Source organism: Ailuropoda melanoleuca, chromosome 3 (assembly GCF_002007445.2).
Source record: "Ailuropoda melanoleuca isolate Jingjing chromosome 3, ASM200744v2, whole genome shotgun sequence".
Classification (NCBI taxonomy): domain Eukaryota; kingdom Metazoa; phylum Chordata; class Mammalia; order Carnivora; family Ursidae; genus Ailuropoda; species Ailuropoda melanoleuca.
This window is the reverse complement of record NC_048220.1, coordinates 55,553,923-55,573,534: the sequence shown is the minus strand read 5'-3', so window position 1 is coordinate 55,573,534 and position 19,612 is coordinate 55,553,923. Positions and strand designations below refer to the sequence as shown.

General features: G+C 40.8%; 1 protein-coding gene across 1 annotated transcript in view; it reads right to left on the bottom strand.

Annotated features, from left to right (window-relative positions):
• RASGRF2 (Ras protein specific guanine nucleotide releasing factor 2) overlaps positions 1–18,675 on the bottom strand; it is a 229,871-nt gene extending 211,196 nt beyond the window's left edge. The window contains exon 1 of the mRNA XM_019796394.2: positions 17,952–18,675. Coding sequence (XP_019651953.1) covers positions 17,952–18,239 — 288 coding nt within the window. The 5' untranslated portion in view covers positions 18,240–18,675. The remainder of the gene's footprint in view (positions 1–17,951) is intronic.
• Between the last annotated feature and the right edge of the window lie 937 nt (positions 18,676–19,612).

Here is a 19,612-nt window from a genome sequence, read left to right as displayed (position 1 = left end):
GAGACAGCCAGCGAGAGAGGGAACACAAGCAGGGGGAGTGGGAGAGGAAGAAGCAGGCTCATAGGGGAGGAGCCTGATGTGGGGCTCGATCCCAGAACGCCAGGATCACGCCCTGAGCCGAAGGCAGACAGACGCCTAACCTCTGTGCCACCCAGGCGCCCCCAAGAATGAATTTAAAATTTAATAATGTGTCTACACAATAGTGTCAGAACAACCAATCCTTCTAATATAACTCGTGGAATCAGTAAAGATACACTATCTATATCCACTCACTGATTTCCTTCTGCCCTAGCTTTAGTGGGATGCAACTGACAAGTAATACAGTGTAAGTTTGAAGTAAACAAAGTGATGATGGGATATACTAGATGTTGGGAAATGATCACCATAAGGTTAATAAATCTATCACTTGGCAAAGTTACCCGCGCACGCGTGTGTGTGTGTGTGTGTGTGTGTGTGTGTGTGTGAGTGTGGTGAGAACATTTCAGATTTACTCTCTTAGCAAATTTCAGTTATGCAATACAGTTTTGTTAACTACTGTCACCATGCTGTACACATTAGATCCCAGAAACATTATTTTTATGAATAAAAAACTGCCTTAAAAAATGTTCTGTTAACATGGCAGTTTATACCAAATGGAGAAAAATTAGTCAGCTGTGGATTTATTTACCTTTTGGTATACATTTTAAGCATTCTCTGAATTCAAAAACAAACGAAAAAAAACTTTGACTCTTTAAAGCACAAATATCAATTTAGCTATATCTTTCTTCTGAAAAAATTACCTATTAATCTCCCTCTCATATATTTAATATTTATTATAGTCAAAGGATCCATACAACAGAAGGGATTTAAATGTCAAAGGAAAACCTCTTCACTCATCTATCCTTATAGGTAACATTCTCCTACATTTAGAGTAATCTTCCAACTATTTCTCAAGGAATTTGTCATCCACTACATATTGTCCATAGAAATTTAAAACCTTGGACTCATAAGAATGCCTACAAATGAGGCAGAAAAGCTATCTGGTTCACAAAATGGACCATAACACGAACAGAATATCATCTGTAGTAATCAAGCCTCCAACTAATTTGCTGTTTAAATTGCCCTCACTTACATGAAAAGATGTTAACTGTGAAAAATTTTAAAGACCATTCTTATAGCATTTTAGTCTACAAAACACTTTTCATAAAGATTATCTGAATTAATTTAATATTCCTACTTTCTTTACAAAGCAGGAACTATCATGCCCATTTTCCAGATAAGGAAATGACTAAACTTCAGAACCCATAGCTTGTTAAAGGTGAATCTAGAACTTGAACTCGGGAACTTTGCCTCAATATACTATGCATTCTGTACCATTCAGCCCGATGGCAAGCCACTGTATCTTCAGTGCTATAAGACAAAGACGCAGTAGGTGAACAGGAAGGAGGATGGTCTCGGCTCACACTGGCATGCTGAAAATCAACTTTATTTTTTTTTTACTTGAAGTATAATTAACACACAGTATTATATTTTCAGATGTACAATACAGTGATTCAACAATTGTGCATATTACTCAGTGGTCATCAATATAAATGCACTCTTAATCCCCTTTATCTATTGCACCCATCCCCCACCCACCTCCTCTCTGGCAATCACCAATTTGTTCTGTGCATTTATGAGTCTGGTTTTGTTGTTGTTGTTGTTTTTTCTTTGTTTGTGCATCTGTTTTGTTTATTAAAGTCCACATATGAATGAAATCCATGGTATTTGCCTTTCTCTGAGTGATTTATTTCACTTGGCATTATACCTTCTAAATCCATCCATATTGTTGCAAATGGCAAGATCTCATTCTTTTTTATGGTTGAGTAATATTCCATTGTATATATATACCACGTTTTCATTATCCATTCATCTATGGATGGACACTTGGGTTATTTCCATATCTTGGTTATTGTAAAGAATGCTGCAATAAACACAGAAGTACATATATCTTTTCAAATTAGCGTTTTCATTTTCTTTGGATAAATACCCAGAAGTAGGATTATGAGGTCATATAACAATTCTATTTTTCATTTTTTCAGGAACCTCTAAAATGTTTTCCAAAGTGGTTATACCAATTTGCATTCCCACTAACAATGCATGAGGGTTCCTTTTTCTCCATATCTTCACCAACCCTTGGTATTTCTTGCATTTTTGCTTTTAGGCCTTCTGAGAGGTATGAGGTAATACTTCATTGTGGTTTTAATTTGCATTGCCCTGGTGATTAGTAATGCTGAGCATTATTTCATGTGTCTGCTGGCCATCGGTATGTCTGCTTTGGAAACATGTCTATTCAGATCTTCTGCCCATTTTTTAATCATATTGTTTCTTTTTTGGTATTGAGTTGTATAAGTTCTTTATCTATTTTGGATATTAACTCGTTATCACATAAATCATTTGCAAATACCTTCTTCCATTCAGTAGGTTGCTTTTTTGTTTTGTTGATGGTTTCCTTCACTGTGCAAATGCTTTTTATTTTTGTGTAGTCCCAATAGTTTAATTTTACTTTTGTTTCCCTTGCCTGTGGAGACATATCTAGAAAAATGTTTCTATGGCTGATGACAAAGATATTACTGCACATGTTTTCTTGTAGGAGTTTTATGGTTTCAGGTCTCCCATGAAAATTAATTTTTATAATAACATTCACAGGAGGAAACTACAGCTAAGGCACTACAATCACAGGATATCACTGATATTACTGTTCAACCACTTGACCACAAATTCCAGAGACAAGAGTTCACCTGTTTTGTTTTCTTTGCCGACCAAACAAATACAAGAAGTTACTTTGGTGGCCAGAGCAGAAAGACTGTGTACAGGTGGCAAATATTATTCTTGGTTGCCCAATCTTTCCAACAACAGGATTCACTGCTCTGGGTCAGGGGAGACGATCACCTAGTTAGACCTTGTGGCCAAAAGCAGGAGTACAAATCAAGACTCTGAGGATGTGGACTCACATCAAGATACAAGAAATCTCACCGTCAAGAGTCGTAGCGTAAGCAAGGTCTGAAAGGGCAGAGACGTCTGTGTCTTCCACGTCTTCAGTGCTGAGCTCCTTCGGGTGCTGGAAGTCAGCAGCACAGGAGAAAGGTGGGGTGCTCTGGAGACAGAATGACCTGATCCCCAACATCCCACTCTCCACCATGACCCAGCTCTCAGGCCCTCAGCACAGGGCCAAGCCGATCGAGATTATAGAGATGATGTGAACTGGTTCTAATGCTTCCCTTATGTAAATATGAGCCCACATCTTTGCTTCGTTGACATAATTCCATCAATCTGGAGTGGAAATAACAACTTGTTTTCTGGGCTTTACGAATGTGGCCAGATCAGTCTGAGAAGTTTTCCACTCAAACTGCAAATGAACCATGACAGAGAAGAATGAGACTGGAGAAAAAAATTTTCCCTCCTGGTTATATGTTTCTAGCTTCTCGCTACGGCCAAGTGCAACAAATGCTAAGTTACTAAACTAGGTTCTATTAACCAAGCTTGCCATTTAGTAAAATTTTGCCCTGGGTGAACTACTAAATCACTCTAGGCCTCAGTATCCTTATCTGCAAAATAAAGAGGACACTGTCATCTCAGAATGGTTGTCATGATTAAATAAGATAATATATGTAGAATGCCTGGCTCTTTAACACAAAATTAGCGCTCAGTAATGGTAGCTCTTACCACCACATAAAATAAAACAATATGTGTAAAAAACTAACAAGTTAGTATCCTAAATGAAATAGTCTAATTGTATTTTGTTTTACTTTCTACGAAGAAAGTGCTAACTTAGGCCAGGAGAAAGATGATTGTTTTAAATTGAGTACTCATAAACTAAGATGACAGACAGATAAACAGATGGGAATGGAGAGAAAGGGAGGGAGGGAAAAAGATAGACATCAAATGTGAGGAAACTATCTAAAAGAAAAGTTTAAACTTAATCCACTATGTAAGAAATAAAATGGGACTTACATCTCAGTGCCCTCAAAATATACACCTTGCCACTCAGTAGTAACATAAACACCTATAAAAAACCTTATGACTACAAAAGTATACTTTTGTTTTATTTTGTTCAAAAACACCATATTCAAAGATGTTCAGATTAAACTGATAAAATAAGCACTAATTATGGTTTGACTTCTTTTATTACTTAAGTAGAAGTAATTAACATAAATTTCTAGAAAAAAAAAGAAACACAAGATAGCTCTTTCACTATTTTGAGAGGAGTTTTACTGATTTTTATTTAGATTCACTATTAAAACTCACTGTTGAATGGTAATGACCAAGTAGCTTGTTAAAAACCTTACCCCACTCTCCAGCCCAACATGCACACACTGAGAACAATTAGAAACCCAGACACACCACACACAAAAATAATCCATTTGAAAGCATCAGTGTGCTAACAAGACCTAAGCCAGGACCTAAGGAGTAAAGACATCTTAGAGAAGGCAAGTAAACTAGTGAGTCTGACAGTCTTTGACGTTGTTCCTCTCAAGGAATTTGCCAGTTTTTAAGTAGTACAAAGCCAACAGGCTAGAAGGCCATTCAGAAAGCAGCAGCTAAGAGGCCGGAAACCAGCACTGAGTTTCTGGCAGTCTCATGGGGATGGAGGAGACCAAGAAGTTTCTGTAAACACCCAGAATTCCAGATAAGACCCTAGGAAGGTTATACTTTAAGAGATTAATGCAAACTAGAAATGGACATATTCTCACAAAATCTGAAACCTAGCTTTCACCAGCTCAATCCCAGAATGGATTAATGTAACATAACCCCACATTTATGCCTGCCAGAAAGCAAAAGTAAATCCTCTCTGAAGGAAAATAACATCATGCAGAGCCTTAAATTATTTTTTTTTATTTTTCATACACAATGTCCAACATTCAAACGAAATTACAAGGCCTGCAGACAACTACTAGCTTCCTGCTGAGTCCTTGTCAAAACTGACCCATAGAGGCCTTGTAACTCTCCAACCTGAAATTCCCATTTTAGGATGAATCAACTTGGACTCAAGAACACACAAGACAGGAAGGGTCAAAACCTTGCTTGTCAAATGGAAAAGGTATGTTGAAGAACGTAGCTGGTCTGGCCTCAGGAGCATCTCAGCTTTACATTTCAAAAAGTAGCGAGTATCCCTCTACAGGGAACTTGATCTGTTCCACGACCTAAAGCAAAGCCACTGACTCTATGGGGCCTTCAATACACGAAGATTCCCTAAACGTCTGGGCCTGGCTCACGGATGGATTGGCTGGGTGAAACCTAGTGGTATGCCCTGGGTACCATGGCTATTCAGCCTCATCAGCCTCAGTGCTCGCTACGTAGAAGCAAAAGGAGATGTAGCTGCTCTGGTCGGGGGGGGCAGAACTCGGGCTTTTGGGCTGTTGCCAATGGTTAGCTGTTTGGTCTGCAACTTGGAAAACCGCAGACAGGTAGATTAAAGAGACCCTTCTTGGGAAACATGAATAGCCTAGAAACAAACCATGTTTACTGACTGAATTGTCTGGAAAATTCACATAGAGGCCCATGGGAAGGGCTGTGGACCTATGGAATCAAGTAGGCTGGTTCATCCAAGCTGATGGAGCCTGACTCTATTTCTAATGCAGAGGCTACCACTGCAGGGCAGAGCTGTGACTCCTGCCACAGGCTGACCTGTTGGTCTCACAATGGAAGAGACCATATCACCAACGGTGTTACGCTCTACCACTCCTGGCAGACTGGCTACATCAGACCCTGAACCCCTCTCAGTATGCTGAAAATTTTCAGGTTACCGGTCAGCAGTTTCCAGCCACACCACTGTGGCCCTTGAAATGAATCTGCGTACCCGATAATGGAATGATTGTCCCCCTCTCTCTTCCTCATTGCCCCCCACCACCCCCTGGTCCATACATTTTAGTAAGGCAATTTGATCACTGAAAGCAGGTATTCCAAGAAAGGAATCATTTCTTCTTGGCTACTTCCTGGGTAATAGGGCAAAAGTGTAAAGAATTATAGGCCATTATATAGGTATATTTTGAAAACTGAGGATTCCATCTTGAGCACTGCTGGACATGATTTTTTTTTTTTTTTTTCCTAGCAGCACCCGTAGGCCAACCTGGTCGATATACACTCCGGGTAGCAGCACAGCTGAAAGAGGCATCAGGGATTCAAGCTTAACTCTGGTTAAGTTTTATAAAAGTGCCCTCCCTTGTCCCTCTTGCACCCGATCCTTCCAGATGAAAGGTATAGGTGTAAGTAGGGGAAGAAATACTTCAGACCCCAGAAGGTATGTGGAAGACAGAACATTATGATTTTTTGTCTTTTAGAATTACCCCTACAACCTTTCTCCAAAGGACAGGTATGCGGTATGGCGATTTGAAAGTGCCACAAGCACACTCTATTAATTTACTACTGCATCTTTTGTGATCCACTTGCTTGTGCTGACCACAGAGCAGCGGGAGAGGGCCCCAGCTCCTGCCCCTTCCACACAAAGCACTTCTGAGCACAGAAGCACATCCCTATCCATATCATGGGCAGACAAATGCCATAAAGAAATAGCTTATACTACATTAAAGTTTTAAACTTCTCTTCATCAAAAGACACCTTTAAGAGAGTAGAAAGGCAAGCCCAAGTAGAAAATGTTTGCAAAATATTTAACAAAGGACTTATGTCTTCTTATATATTAGAATGAACAATATGAAATTCTGATATCCAATAATTTTAATGTACAAAAATGGCAATTCATATAGTTTAACTTAAAATATAAAAACTCCTATGGGGCGGCTGGGTGGCTTGGTCAGTTAAGCATTCAACTCTTGGTTTCAGCTCAGGTCATGATCTCATCATGGTCCTGAGATCGAGTCCCTACCTTGGGCCCCACGCTCAGCATGGAACCTCCTTCAGATTTTCTCTCCCTCTGCCCCTCCCCCTGTTCATGATCTCTCTCTCTCTAAAATTAATTAATTAATTAATTCTTTTTAAAAATAAAAAAATAAACAAAAACTCTTACAGATCAATAAGACAACTCAATAAAAAATGGGCAAAAGGTAGAATAAGCACTTCAAGGCAGAGAACAATCAAATGGTCAATAAATACTTGAAATGGTGCTCAACCTCATCATCAAAGAAATGAAATTGAAAACCAAAAGGAGATATTACTACAGACCCATCAGAATGTTTAAATCTAAAAGACCGATAATACCAAGTGTTAAGCAAGGATGTAGAGCAACTGGAGCTGGTGGGAACAAAAATTGATTTAAATATTTTGGAAAACTGTTGAGCTATAATTATTGAAGCCAAATGTATGTAACACGTCCTATGAACCAACAATTTCATTCCTGGGCAAACATCCAACAGAAATACATACATATTTGTGCACCAAAAGACTTGTACGGGAATTTCCACAGCCATAGTATTTGCAATAGCTTCAAAGTGGAAACAGTCCAAATGTCTATCAACACGAGATAAAGAAAACTGCACAGTCCCCAACTTAGACTGGTTTGACTTATGATTTTTTTGACTTTATGACAGTACAAAAGCAATACACATTCAGTAGAAACCAGACTCTGAGTTTAGAACTTTGACCTTCTCCTGGGCTAGTGATCTGCAATATGATGGTCTCTCATGATGCTTGGCGGCGGCCATGAGCCACCATTCCCGTCAGCCACACAGTCACGACAGGTACCAACTGAAGCACTAAGCACCATTCTGTATTCACACAACCATTCTGTTCATCGCTTGCAGTAGAGTCTTTAATAAATCACGTGAGATATTCAACACTTTACCACAGGCTTTGTGTTAGATGGTTCGCCCAACTATAGGCCCATAAACGTGTTCTGAGCACATTTAAGGTAGGTTAGGCTAAGCTACGTTTGGTAGGTTAGGCGTATTAAACGCATTTTTGACTTACGATATTTTTAACTTACAATGGTGTATGAGAACATAACCCCACTGTATGTCAAGGACGATCTTGTATGCTCACCCAGCAGCATATTACAAAGAAATGAAAATGAGTGAACCACAACATCCAACAACACAGATCAATTCCACAAAGATGATGTTGACAGAAGAAGCCTGACACAAAGGAGTGTTTATTGCATGAGTCCGTGGTGAAGTTCAAAAATAGGCAAAAGCAATCCCTAATGTCATTAGTAGGGATGGTGGCTACCCACAGTGAGGAGTAGTGAGGAGGAAGGGACATGAGGTTAGTTTCTAGAGAGCTGATCGTGTCAACTGCTTGATCTGGGTGCTGCTTACATATGTTCACTCTGTGAAACTGCATCAAAGGGCGCATTTTGGATTTGTGCACGTTTCTGTATGTTTGCTATACTTTAAAAAATAGGTTTGCATTTAATTTATTGTTAAAAGAACAACATTCAAATAATTTTTGTATCTCAAAATATTAAAAAATAAAGGAAACTTATGAAGATGAACCCTAAACAACACAGGAAGCCAATCAGGACCAGACGACAGAAATCATATTACTGGAATGATCATATTGCTAAAGCGAGGGTGTAAAACTGCGACTGAAAAAAAAATGTGGCCTATCATGAATAAATATTAATATTAGTTTGGTGAAAATAACATTAACTAGCTTGACGAATATACTAGACATGTCAGTAATGATGGCTATCACACCCACCAAACTCTGCATGAAGAGACCTCACCCACAGCCCCTGTGGTGTAATAGCCAATCCATGGACTGGGCAGAGACCCCTGGTTTTGTTGAGCCCCAAAATGTGAACTGAGCCAATCAGATTCTCTTCCGCATGAATAATACAAGCCCGAAAAGACGGAATGAATGAGAGATGCTGCAGTGAGAATTAAAGCAGAAAAAAAGCAAGAGAAAGGAACCACAAAGTGTTAAGTCAGTTCCATGAGGTTCATGGCAGCCTAAAGTTAGGACAAGAAGAAGTTAAGAACACAGAAGCAGCGAGGAACCAAAAAGGCACAAACATGCTGAAAAACAGGTCAACAAGTACCAATGTCCTAAGATCAGCTAGGCGGCAAGAAAGGTACTAGAGGGAGATTCGCCTTTGTGTTGCCTTTCAGTATTCCCACCGTCTCCCCTCCACACGCAGAGGTGACCATTATTCAAGACAACGTGAGTTCATCTCTCTCCCTTGCAATCAAAAGGGCCTAAAGCAAATAATCACACAGCAGAAACCAACTGACCCTAGAAAAGTTCAGCAATATTTGAGAAAGCAAACTACACCTTTGTTTATTGAAACCTTAGTAATTGCCTTAAACTAACATTGACTAGCGGTTGGGTCTCAGAGTTTATTTTGAAAGACTGATGAAACACAGGTTTACGGAAGATGCCCCGACTGTTGCAGATCCATGCAAAATACCAAGTGAGAAGAGGCATTAAGGATGTCACAGGAGGAAGCTCTCATTCTTGCTCTAAACAAGGCTCTTCCCGCTGCACAGCTGTATAAGTTTGGAAAATGGACTTCGGTAAAGCAAAGAAGAACCCTCAGTAAGAGAATCACCTACGATTTAATTTCTCGTAGAGTGAGGGCAAATCATGAAAAGATACCCAGGATCACAGCTAAACAACTGATTTCAAAATTCCTTTTCTTTTGGATTTAGCATACCGGAATTTATTTAAAAGTTAATTCCACCACCTTTAGGTCTTCACAACTACTGTCTTAAGTTTTTTCCTTTATAATGATATCAAAGAAACAAAAAGATGAACATTATAATAATATACATTAAAACAGAAGCATGTTACGTACTCTTTCCAAGATCATTCTTTTCATTTTTTTTAAATTTATTTATTTGACAGAGCACACATGAGCACACAAGCAGGGGGAGAAGCAGAGGGAGAGGGAGAAGCAGGCTCCCCACCAAGCAGGGAGCCCGACGTGGGACTCGATCCCAGGACTCTGGGATCATGACCTGAGTCGAAGGCAGATGCTTAACCGACTGAGCCACCCAGGCGTCCCCAAGATCATTCTTTTCAGAACCATATTTAGTACAGTCTTCAATGCCAAACACGGTCTATGCAAAAAAAGAAGAAAACTTCCTTATTTACAAGTAAAATAATACGTGTGGGACTTACTTTAAAATAGTCTAGAAAAAGAAAAAACATGTGGAGGGAAACAGAGATAACAAAAAGCAGAAAGCTGGAGATTGTTGAAGCTGGGTGATGGGTTTATTGGCATTCCCTAAACTGTTCTATCTTGTGTTAAAATATTTTTAAAGAGGAAGGCAGAAAAAAAAAACTTCCTAAATGACTGAAGTAATGAAAACAAAAAGCAGAAAGCCAAAGAGGAATTATATCAGAAAGGGTTTAATAGAAACACCAGCTGACAAACGAGTAGACTATTGACATGCTGCATTAAGCGCCTGGGGCGGACTATGGCCTGTGAGCCTGGCAACAACCTGGTGATGCAGGTACCATTGCAAGGCTCGTCTTCAGGCAGGGGTCCAGGCTTACAAAGAGAAATTGCTCAAGATCACGTATCTGGGGGGCGCCTGGGTGGCACAGCGGTTAAGCGTCTGCCTTCGGCTCAGGGCGTGATCCCGGCGTTCCGGGATCGAGCCCCACGTCAGGCTCCTCTGCTGAGAGCCTGCTTCTTCCTCTCCCACTCCCCCTGCTTGTGTTCCCTCTCTCGCTGACTGTCTCTATCTCTGTCAAATAAATCAATAAAATCTTTAAAAAAAAAAAAAAAAAAAAAAAAAGATCACGTATCTGGTAAGCGGCTGAGTCGAGACAGAAAGCCGGGCAGGTTAACTCTAGAACAGAACCATACACAATATTTTCATCCATTGGACCTGGAAAGTGATAATCCTCAAGTGAAAAGAAAGCAAATTCATGCTGGATATGCGCAGCCTCCTACTCCTACACAGCGTAGGCACGGTCCCTTCGTGGCTTCTGTAAGGAGGCAGGATGTCATTTCCACAATGAGCCGCAGGCCAGGCTACCACCTCCACGTTCCCACCGCTAATCCCAGGAAACCTCCTAGCTTTCCAATCTTCCCTCTACTGGACAGCACTAACCCCACTGTTTACATTAGTCACACAAATGGCATGGGCTCATAAATACAGTTCAGGAAATGAATCAGGCATTGTCTAAATTAAATCAGACCGATGACAAAATAAAACATTTCAGGAACTGAGAAGAATGCGAAGTCCTAGTAACCAGAGTCCCTCAGATCCCAGCATCATCGGCCGTGTCACACTGCTGAGTATGGGAAGACTTAGTGCAAGAAACTGCTGCCTACATTTTAAAAAAATGCAGCACTAAAGGATCGATGAATTTTATTTTTAAACATAGCTTTGTAAATGCCATTTTATCTGTGTCTTCTCAGAGTTTACGAGAATTCTAACTTTCATTAACTTACTCAGCTCTGATGCCGTTAAGTCATGGGAGTAAGTTAGCCTCCGCAACTTTCTCATTTCTTCCTTTATTGTTCAAAAAGAAAAGACATATTATTCAAATAAACACTGATCAACTCATACTTGTGTACGTGTGTGTGTGTGTTTCTGCCTTCGCCTTTAAAGTACATCTGTGGCATTCTGCATTCACTGTGAGGAGTTTTAAGGAAAAATGATTTTGAGTCTTCATTTTTCATTGAATTAAGTTTCTCAAGTATCAGTAAAAAGGGAAAGTGAGAATATGTGCTTTCTGCATCTGTGTTCCACCTAGGGATACCAATGTTTCCTCAAATAAAAAAAAAGAGACAAAAAGAAATCCTGCTGTTTTTCTTTTTTTTCTGAATAGACACACAACCAAATTTGAATTCGTTGGGCAAAAAAGCTCAACTGTACCCTTTGGTGGAGCCAAAATAATGCATTTATAACTTCTCAATCAGCTAATCTTTGAAAATTATGCCAGCTGATGTGTAATGAATAATTTTGGAATAATGGTTAATTTTTAGAATAATGGCCAAATATTATCAAATAAACAAATGTTTGCCAGAATACTATATTGACACCTAACAAATATCAGCTTCTAGTTTCCTTTAAATATTAATTAAGATTTTACTATATACACACTTGAATTAAGGTAAACTTACTTCAGAGAAAAAATTTCTACAGTGATTAATGTAGCAGAATAATTATACACACTTGGCCCTGAAAAATAAAGTTCCCTAAATTGTAGACAGATTGGATTTACAATTCACATATTGAAATATTAATGATACAAATAAAAATCTGTAAACTCCAAAATGACAAATGTATGACAAATGTTTCATATTTACGGTAGAAGATAACAATGCAACACACACACATACGTAAACACATACACCACTTTGCTACAGGACAAATGAACAGGCATGAAAACACAAAGCTACCTTAAAAGTGTGAAAACCAGGACTTAAGGAAGACCTAAGTAAAGCCATATTGTTTGTCAATCTGGTTTCTTTCATTACAAAATAATCTTAATGACTAAGTTTTTATATTCTACAAAATTAAAATGATTTTGACTACAGCATGAATATTACTGAAAAATACGGACAAAATCAACTTAAAAGTATAATCTGCATTAAACACACAGCGATATCAACTGTTTGAACCAACTGTTAACATCTGCTTGCTAAAACCAGAAACCTGTGGTTATCACACATGCTTTACAACTTATCACTACCCAGTGAGAAGAAAATATCTCTATTTTTTAATTCCCAAAGGAAAGAAATCATGTTACAATAATATAAATAGGAAGGTTTAGTGTAGCCAAAATTAAAATAACTACATTTTGCTACTCCATAGATTATTTTTCATTTAAGTTTGAAAGAAAGAATGATTACAAAGTTCCAATAATAAATCATTTATCTTCCTTAAATTATATTTTAAAACTTTTTGTAAGATTTAGTAAATATTTTTATTCCATTTTCCCTTCACTTATGTTCAATAAGCAAAGGTGGAAGAGAAAAAAACATTGAGCTGGTTATTCTCTATCAGTTAAACAACATGAACGAGACTGAACACCCACCATCCACACTCCCCACCCTCCACAAGTGTCCCGGGGCATACAGCTCTGCCTAATTCCATAAAACGATGAAAATCCTCCACTCGTGGTCAAGTTAGGAAGGCTAAAATGACTGGCTAGTTACAAGGTGACAGGGGAAATCACGTAACCTTTAATCCCTTTAAAATTCAATCAACATATTGAATTCAACACAAATATGACAAGTATCTACTACGTTAAACCTCTAGAACTAAGATGTTTTACCCCCAAAATGACTGAAATCCGGGTGAATAGAACACTTAACATTACCAGGAAAATAAGAATACATACGGCTTTGTTCCTACAGGTCTCTCCTCTAGGAGGGAAGACACATACAGCCACTTAACCCGATTAGACTAACCAGTGTGTACTTTCACCTAAGGGCAAATATTTTTAAAGATCCGTTACTGAAGGAAATGAATGCCATGTGAAATTGTTTGTTTAAACATAAGTATCCTTTTTCTTTAAAAATGCAATGGTCTGCAATTACATTTCTCAAGAATTGCAACTGCCCTGTAAATAGTTTTAAAGGGAAATAAGAATAAACAAAACAGTGATTCACATACAATCCCAACCCCCATCCCACTTAGATTTTTATATTTCTTTTTTTTTTTTAAGATTTTAGTTATTTATTTGAGAGAGAGAGAGCTCACCGCACACTAGCGGGGGGAGGGGCAGAGGGAGAGGGAGAAGCAGGCTTCCCGCTGAGCAGGGAGCCCAACTTGGGGCTCCATCCCAGGACCGCAGGATCATAACCTGAGCCAAAAGCAGACACTTAACCGCCTGAGCCACCCAGGCGCCCCCTCAGATTTTAAATTCCTTGAAGCTCCATCGACTTCAGCAGCATCCTTCCTAAGGCACTCTTCAAGATTACTCAATCTTCAAAGCTGGAGTTGCACTCTGATCATGTCCATCTCCCAAGAACCCTTTCAGTCTCAGTGTTAGCACAGGTACAAATGAAAAAAGTACTAGCAATTTCTAAGAGCAGAAGCGAAGTTCAAGTTAGATGTGATAATGTAGGATTACACAGAGTCTGGCACACAGAAGGTACTTACTAAACTCAAATTCCCATTCCCCTTGAACACCTTTACCTAGAATGAAAAGTAAGTTTTTCATTTCACATAAACAGATTTCTTTAGAAAGTGTACAACCAACATACATGTTCAAGAAAAAGAACACGACTTGAAATTTTTTTAGCTGAACTCATTTTGATTATACCACCCTAACTAAAAGTACGTAAAAAGTAGCCACTACGGAAACTTGATATGAGAGCCTCACCGTCAACCAAGGACCTACCAAAGTGAAATCTTTGGGACAGTCTTGAAAAAATGGACCAATGCGAATATTCTTTCAACCTAGGCACATTTGGAAAGTGAAAAACACCTTTCTTTTTTCTTAACTAGAAACAGTTTTTTAAAAACCACTTTAACAGTGGTTTTAAAAAAAAAAAGAAACCTTAATTTTTTTCTTTTGTCAACCAACTTACTTTGAATTATTTAGAAAAAGCAAACCAATGAGTGTTTTCCTCTTATAATATAACTTAAAAAACCACAATCAGAATTTAAGAATTATTTGAAGGATAAGTAGCATTTAAACTGACAAGAATGATTGCAGGCATTTTATAGCAAAAATTACATTAACTGTAACTGCCAACAGCATTACATCACACTCCAGTGTAAATAAGAACTTCTCCTCCTCTAGCAATGATGTTCCTATCCGTTTGCACATCTGCTAACCTAACTGATTTATCAGAATGTCCACTTTGATCACCTGCTTGTGTTTACCCTTCTCAGATTCAGTATTAATTACAGAGACTGGTAAGCTTTAAGTCTTATGAAATAGCCTGTCACATTCTCTACACAGCAAAAGCTCACACTGCTGTTACAACATTAAAAACAGGAGATGTCATTATTGGAAGGCAACTTGAAATCTTCTCAGCCAAACTTAATTTTTAAATATTAAGAAACAGATTTCATTCACAGAAAAAAACAGACGGACTGTTAAGAGACTTGTGTACATAAGTCACAGCAACATGGTGGAGGAGACCCAGTCTGCCTCCCTAAATCCTGTTTCAAGCCCTAACCTTCAGCCGTATACATGGGGTTGACAGAGATATTTACTCAGAAAGCTCCAGGAGCACATTTGGAGAAACAAACCTTAAGAAGGTCCCTGCTCGGTACCTCAACGTTGCCATTTCAAGTCTAGGTGCTTGAGAAAACGTGAGCACAGAGGAACACAAATGAACTGAAAGGGAACCAACTGCATCAACTGTAGGTTTAGGTAGACAAGTTTCTTCTTGTTTCTTATCTTTGCAGTTTCTTCTTAATTCTTCAGAGTCACCCAGACAGGCAGTGCTGGAGAAAAGCATCAATCTGCTAAGCTAACCTAAGTCACAGAAGCAAGCCTAACAGAAGACAAAATCTGACACATTTCCCAACCCAGTTCCTAATCCATTTTGAAATGCTCGTTCTTTATATCTCAGTTTTTCTACATACACCAAATGTTCCGATTTCTATCCTCTTAAGGATGTACTGAATGACTGAAAAATACTTATAACTTGTATGGCAAACAGAATTTTTTTTTCACCTAGGATGACCTGCTTAGGACTTCCACTAGAAAGTGGCATAAAAGTCATACTATTTGCCCTTCTGTTTAACCCCCCTTCATTCTTCCCTTCCTTCTCCTACCTATCTTCCCATTTCTTATGTTCCATAAATGAGTGAAACCATATGATAATTGTGTTTCTCTGCTTGACTTATGGGGGAATGAACCATGAGGGACTGTGAACTCTGGGAAACAAACTGAGGGCTTCAGAGGGGAGGGGGGGTGGGGGATTGGGATAGGCCGGTGTTGGGTATTAAGGAGGGCACATATTGCATGGTGCACTGGGTGTTATATGCAAATAATGAATCATGGAACATTACATCAAAAAGTAAGGATATACTGTATGGTGACTAACATAATGAAAAAAATATTATTAAAAAAAGTCATACTATTTGGAGGTTACATTTATGTATTAAAGTGTGGTGTAAAGAAAACTGTCCTGAAGAGGAGAGTCCAGATAATTTCCAAGTAGAAAAATGTTGATTTTCATATGTTAACTGGTCAGACAGCCAGATAAGTTGTAGCAAGTAACATCTTCACACCCCCAACTCAGAAAGAAAGAGAGAGAGAGAGAGAGAGAAAGAAAAGTTCTTATCTCCTGATATTAGTATAAATACAAGGAGAAAAAATAATTTGGAATCAGGGGCGCCTGGGTGGCACAGCGGTTAAGCGTCTGCCTTCGGCTCAGGACGTGATCCTGGCGTTATGGGATCGAGCCCTGCATTGGGCTCCCTGCTCTGCTGGGAGTCTGCTTCTTCCTCTCCCACTCCCCCTGCTTGTGTTCCCTCTCTCGCTGGCTGTCTTTATCTCTGTCGAATAAATAAATAAAATCTAAAAATAATAATAATTTGGAATCAAGTCAATGATATATAGTCAGGGTAATTTAAAGTACCTGTTTGCTTTTACACATGATAATACTTAAGAACTTACTAGTTTTGGCTTTTGGGGGGGCCTTGGAATACATACCTTTAAAAAAATCTCACCAATAGGAAAAAAAAATAGATACTGAAAAAAATCTGCTTCCTCAACACCCTTTTCATGCTCTTAAATTCTAACATGCATGACTTGAATTTTAAACTTATATTTCCAGTATCTGTATCTACAAAATTGAAAATCATTTTTTGAAATAACCCTCAACATGCCCTCAAATACCAAAGGGTGTATTTTTAAATATCAGATTTATGTGCAATATAACAAGTTTAATCAATTAAGTCTGTTAATGATTTATAGTAAAACCAAAGTGGAAAAAACAAAACAAAACTTCTGGTTGATCTAGTTTGAACTCCCTTTAATTTTACACATTGTTTCACGAGCCCCACGGGTTATGTAGGCATCTTACTCATCAACCCATCGCTAGCGCCTCCCACAGCCACGTTCTTGCAGGAGAAGCTGTTTGGTCTGACTTGTAGGGGAAATTCAGCTGCGAAACATTTTTATGCAACAGCAAAGACAATCAGCCTCTTTTTTTAAGGTGGAGATTTAGAAGCGAAGTGAGAACATTTGGGAGCATAAAATTTGTCTGCTCTAACTTTAATAACCAAACGGTGACTGGAAAAAAAATACAAATTTCGCATTTGCAGGAATGGGGGGAGGGTGGAGTTACTAAATCTAGAGGATTTGGTTTTCCTCCCCGAATGCATACAGAGCAAAACTAATAAAATTATGACCCAGGATAAAAAGGTCATATTTATTTTCAAAGTAGTCATTTAAAAATACAGAGAAGCGTTCTTTAAAAATGCCCACAAGTTTAAACGTAACAGGAATGTGGCTACCAAATACTAATCCTGAGGGAAATGGATACACATTTACCTCCATGATTAGACCCAGCTGGCCAAATGTAAGCAAGGTAAACTGACATAAACCACAAAAACAATGAAAATCGCCAACAGAAAGTGCCTGTCCTTCCTGTGAACCGCCCCCCCCCCCGCGCTTGTTTCTTGAGCAGCCAGCGATCAAACATGTGCAGGCAAAAAAACAAAACAAAACAAAACCAAAAAAACCCCAAAAACCTACACGCACCAGCTGGGTAAGGGAGAAACCAAACTTTTCCAAATAAGTTAGTTCCGTCGTGCCAATCTAAACCCAACAGGTGTCAACACACGTCACCACACTAAATCCTTCCGAACTAGGTCTAGAGAAGAAATGGATGGTTAGCAATGAAACTGGAAAAGACCCGACCGCTTTCAGGGTCGCGAAAGAAACAGAGCGGAGCCTCTATTCAAGTGATTCCATGGAGGGGGGGGAGAGGGGGGACGGAGACGGGAGGCGCGTGGAGATGTCCTGCCCCTGACACCGCGGGGGAACCTTGGATCTCGGAGCACGGTTCCCGCGTTCGGTCGAGCCCTAGACCTCGAGGGTTACAAGAAGAGGGAGTGCCGCGGCCGCCAGGAGGGAGACCGAGGAGGGAGGGCGCGTGGTACCTGCTTGTCCAGCGCATCCCGGGAGCCGCCCGGCCCGACTCCGGCCTTGGGCGGCGCGGGCGTCCGCTCGCAGCTGCAGCCCTCCAGGAGGTACATGCCCGCCGGGCGGCCGCTCTGCTCGCCCTCGAAGTAGAAGAGCACATTCTGGTAGAGAGCGAACCACTTCTCGTGCCAGCGACTCGCCTCGGCGGCCTTCTTACTCAGGAAGCCGCGTTTGGTGCCCTCCTTGCGGGCCAGGAAGGCCAGGTACAGGGCGTGCCCCTCGTTGTAGCGCACGCTCTTCTGCATGGTGAGGGCGCGGGGGGCTCACCCCTGCCTCGCAGCCATCTCGTGGCCGGCTCGCCCCAGGGCGCGCCCTCTCCGGTCCGGGCTGGCGAAGGGCGCCCCCTTGTCTGACGCAGCGCGCAGGGCACCCCGCCGGCCTTCGGGGCGCGGCACCGCGCGGGTCCGAGGGGCGCTTGGCTGCGGCCACGGCACGTTCTCGGCCGCGACCGCCGCCCTCCTGGCCGAGCGAAGCCCCGGGAGCCCCCGACGCCCGCGTGGAAAAGTGGCCCCGAGAGGGCGCCCCGGCCCGCCGCCGCTGCACCCGAAGTTGCGGGAGCCGGAGCCCGGCGGCGGGCTGGGGCGGCGCGACGCGCGGCAGCCCGAGGAGGGACTGTCCTCCGGCAACTCGCTCTGAGAGACAGAAGGTAAAACGTCACGTGGGAGATCAGCTGTAATCGGCTTGGAGACCGATTTAAAGGGCAAAGTCGGCGCGGCGGCGTTGACGGCGGCGCAGTCCGCTCACCCCGGCGCGCGTCCCACCCTCGCCCGCCAGCCCGGCCGGCTGCCGCCTCTGCTCCCGCGCCGCGAAGGGGCGGAAAGCCCGGAGGTGCGGGCGCGCGGCGGCAGCACTCACCCGCTCACACGCGCGCCCGCACGCACGCTCGAATATATATACTCACATGCACACAAATGCACACTGACACAGCGAGCACAGTCGCAACACAGTGCTCGCATTTTAACAATTACACACTCACGACGTTCACACCCATACAAACAAGAGTACACGTACACACAAATACACAGCTATGAATTCAGTCACGATCATACCCACAAATACAATACTTATACACACAAAATTATGCACTCATATATACAAATACAACCACAATGTGTACTTCACACAAAAATACATAGCCATATACAATTACACACTTACACAGGCAACTACACACGTGCACACACATATGCTCACCCAAACACACACATTAACAAACACAAACCATACACTCATACATGCGCTCACCCAAACTCACACACACTAGACACGTACATATACACTCAACATACACACTCATGCCAATTACACATAAATACACACACACCACATTTATACTCATATATTCACAGTCATACACGCTGGCACAGATAAAAAATCATACGCAAACACACAATGAACATACAGACGCAAACACATTCACTCAAAAAAATTTACACGAGCATACACACACTTATACACAAGCACTTAACAAACATACAAATACACAAGCATGCAAATTCATACACCTTCACAAACCCATTCACACAAACTCACAACTCACCTGCCACATCCACACACGCACACTCATCCATCAGTGCATTTCCATGGCAGTAGGTGGAGTCCCAGGGTGGCTTTGCAT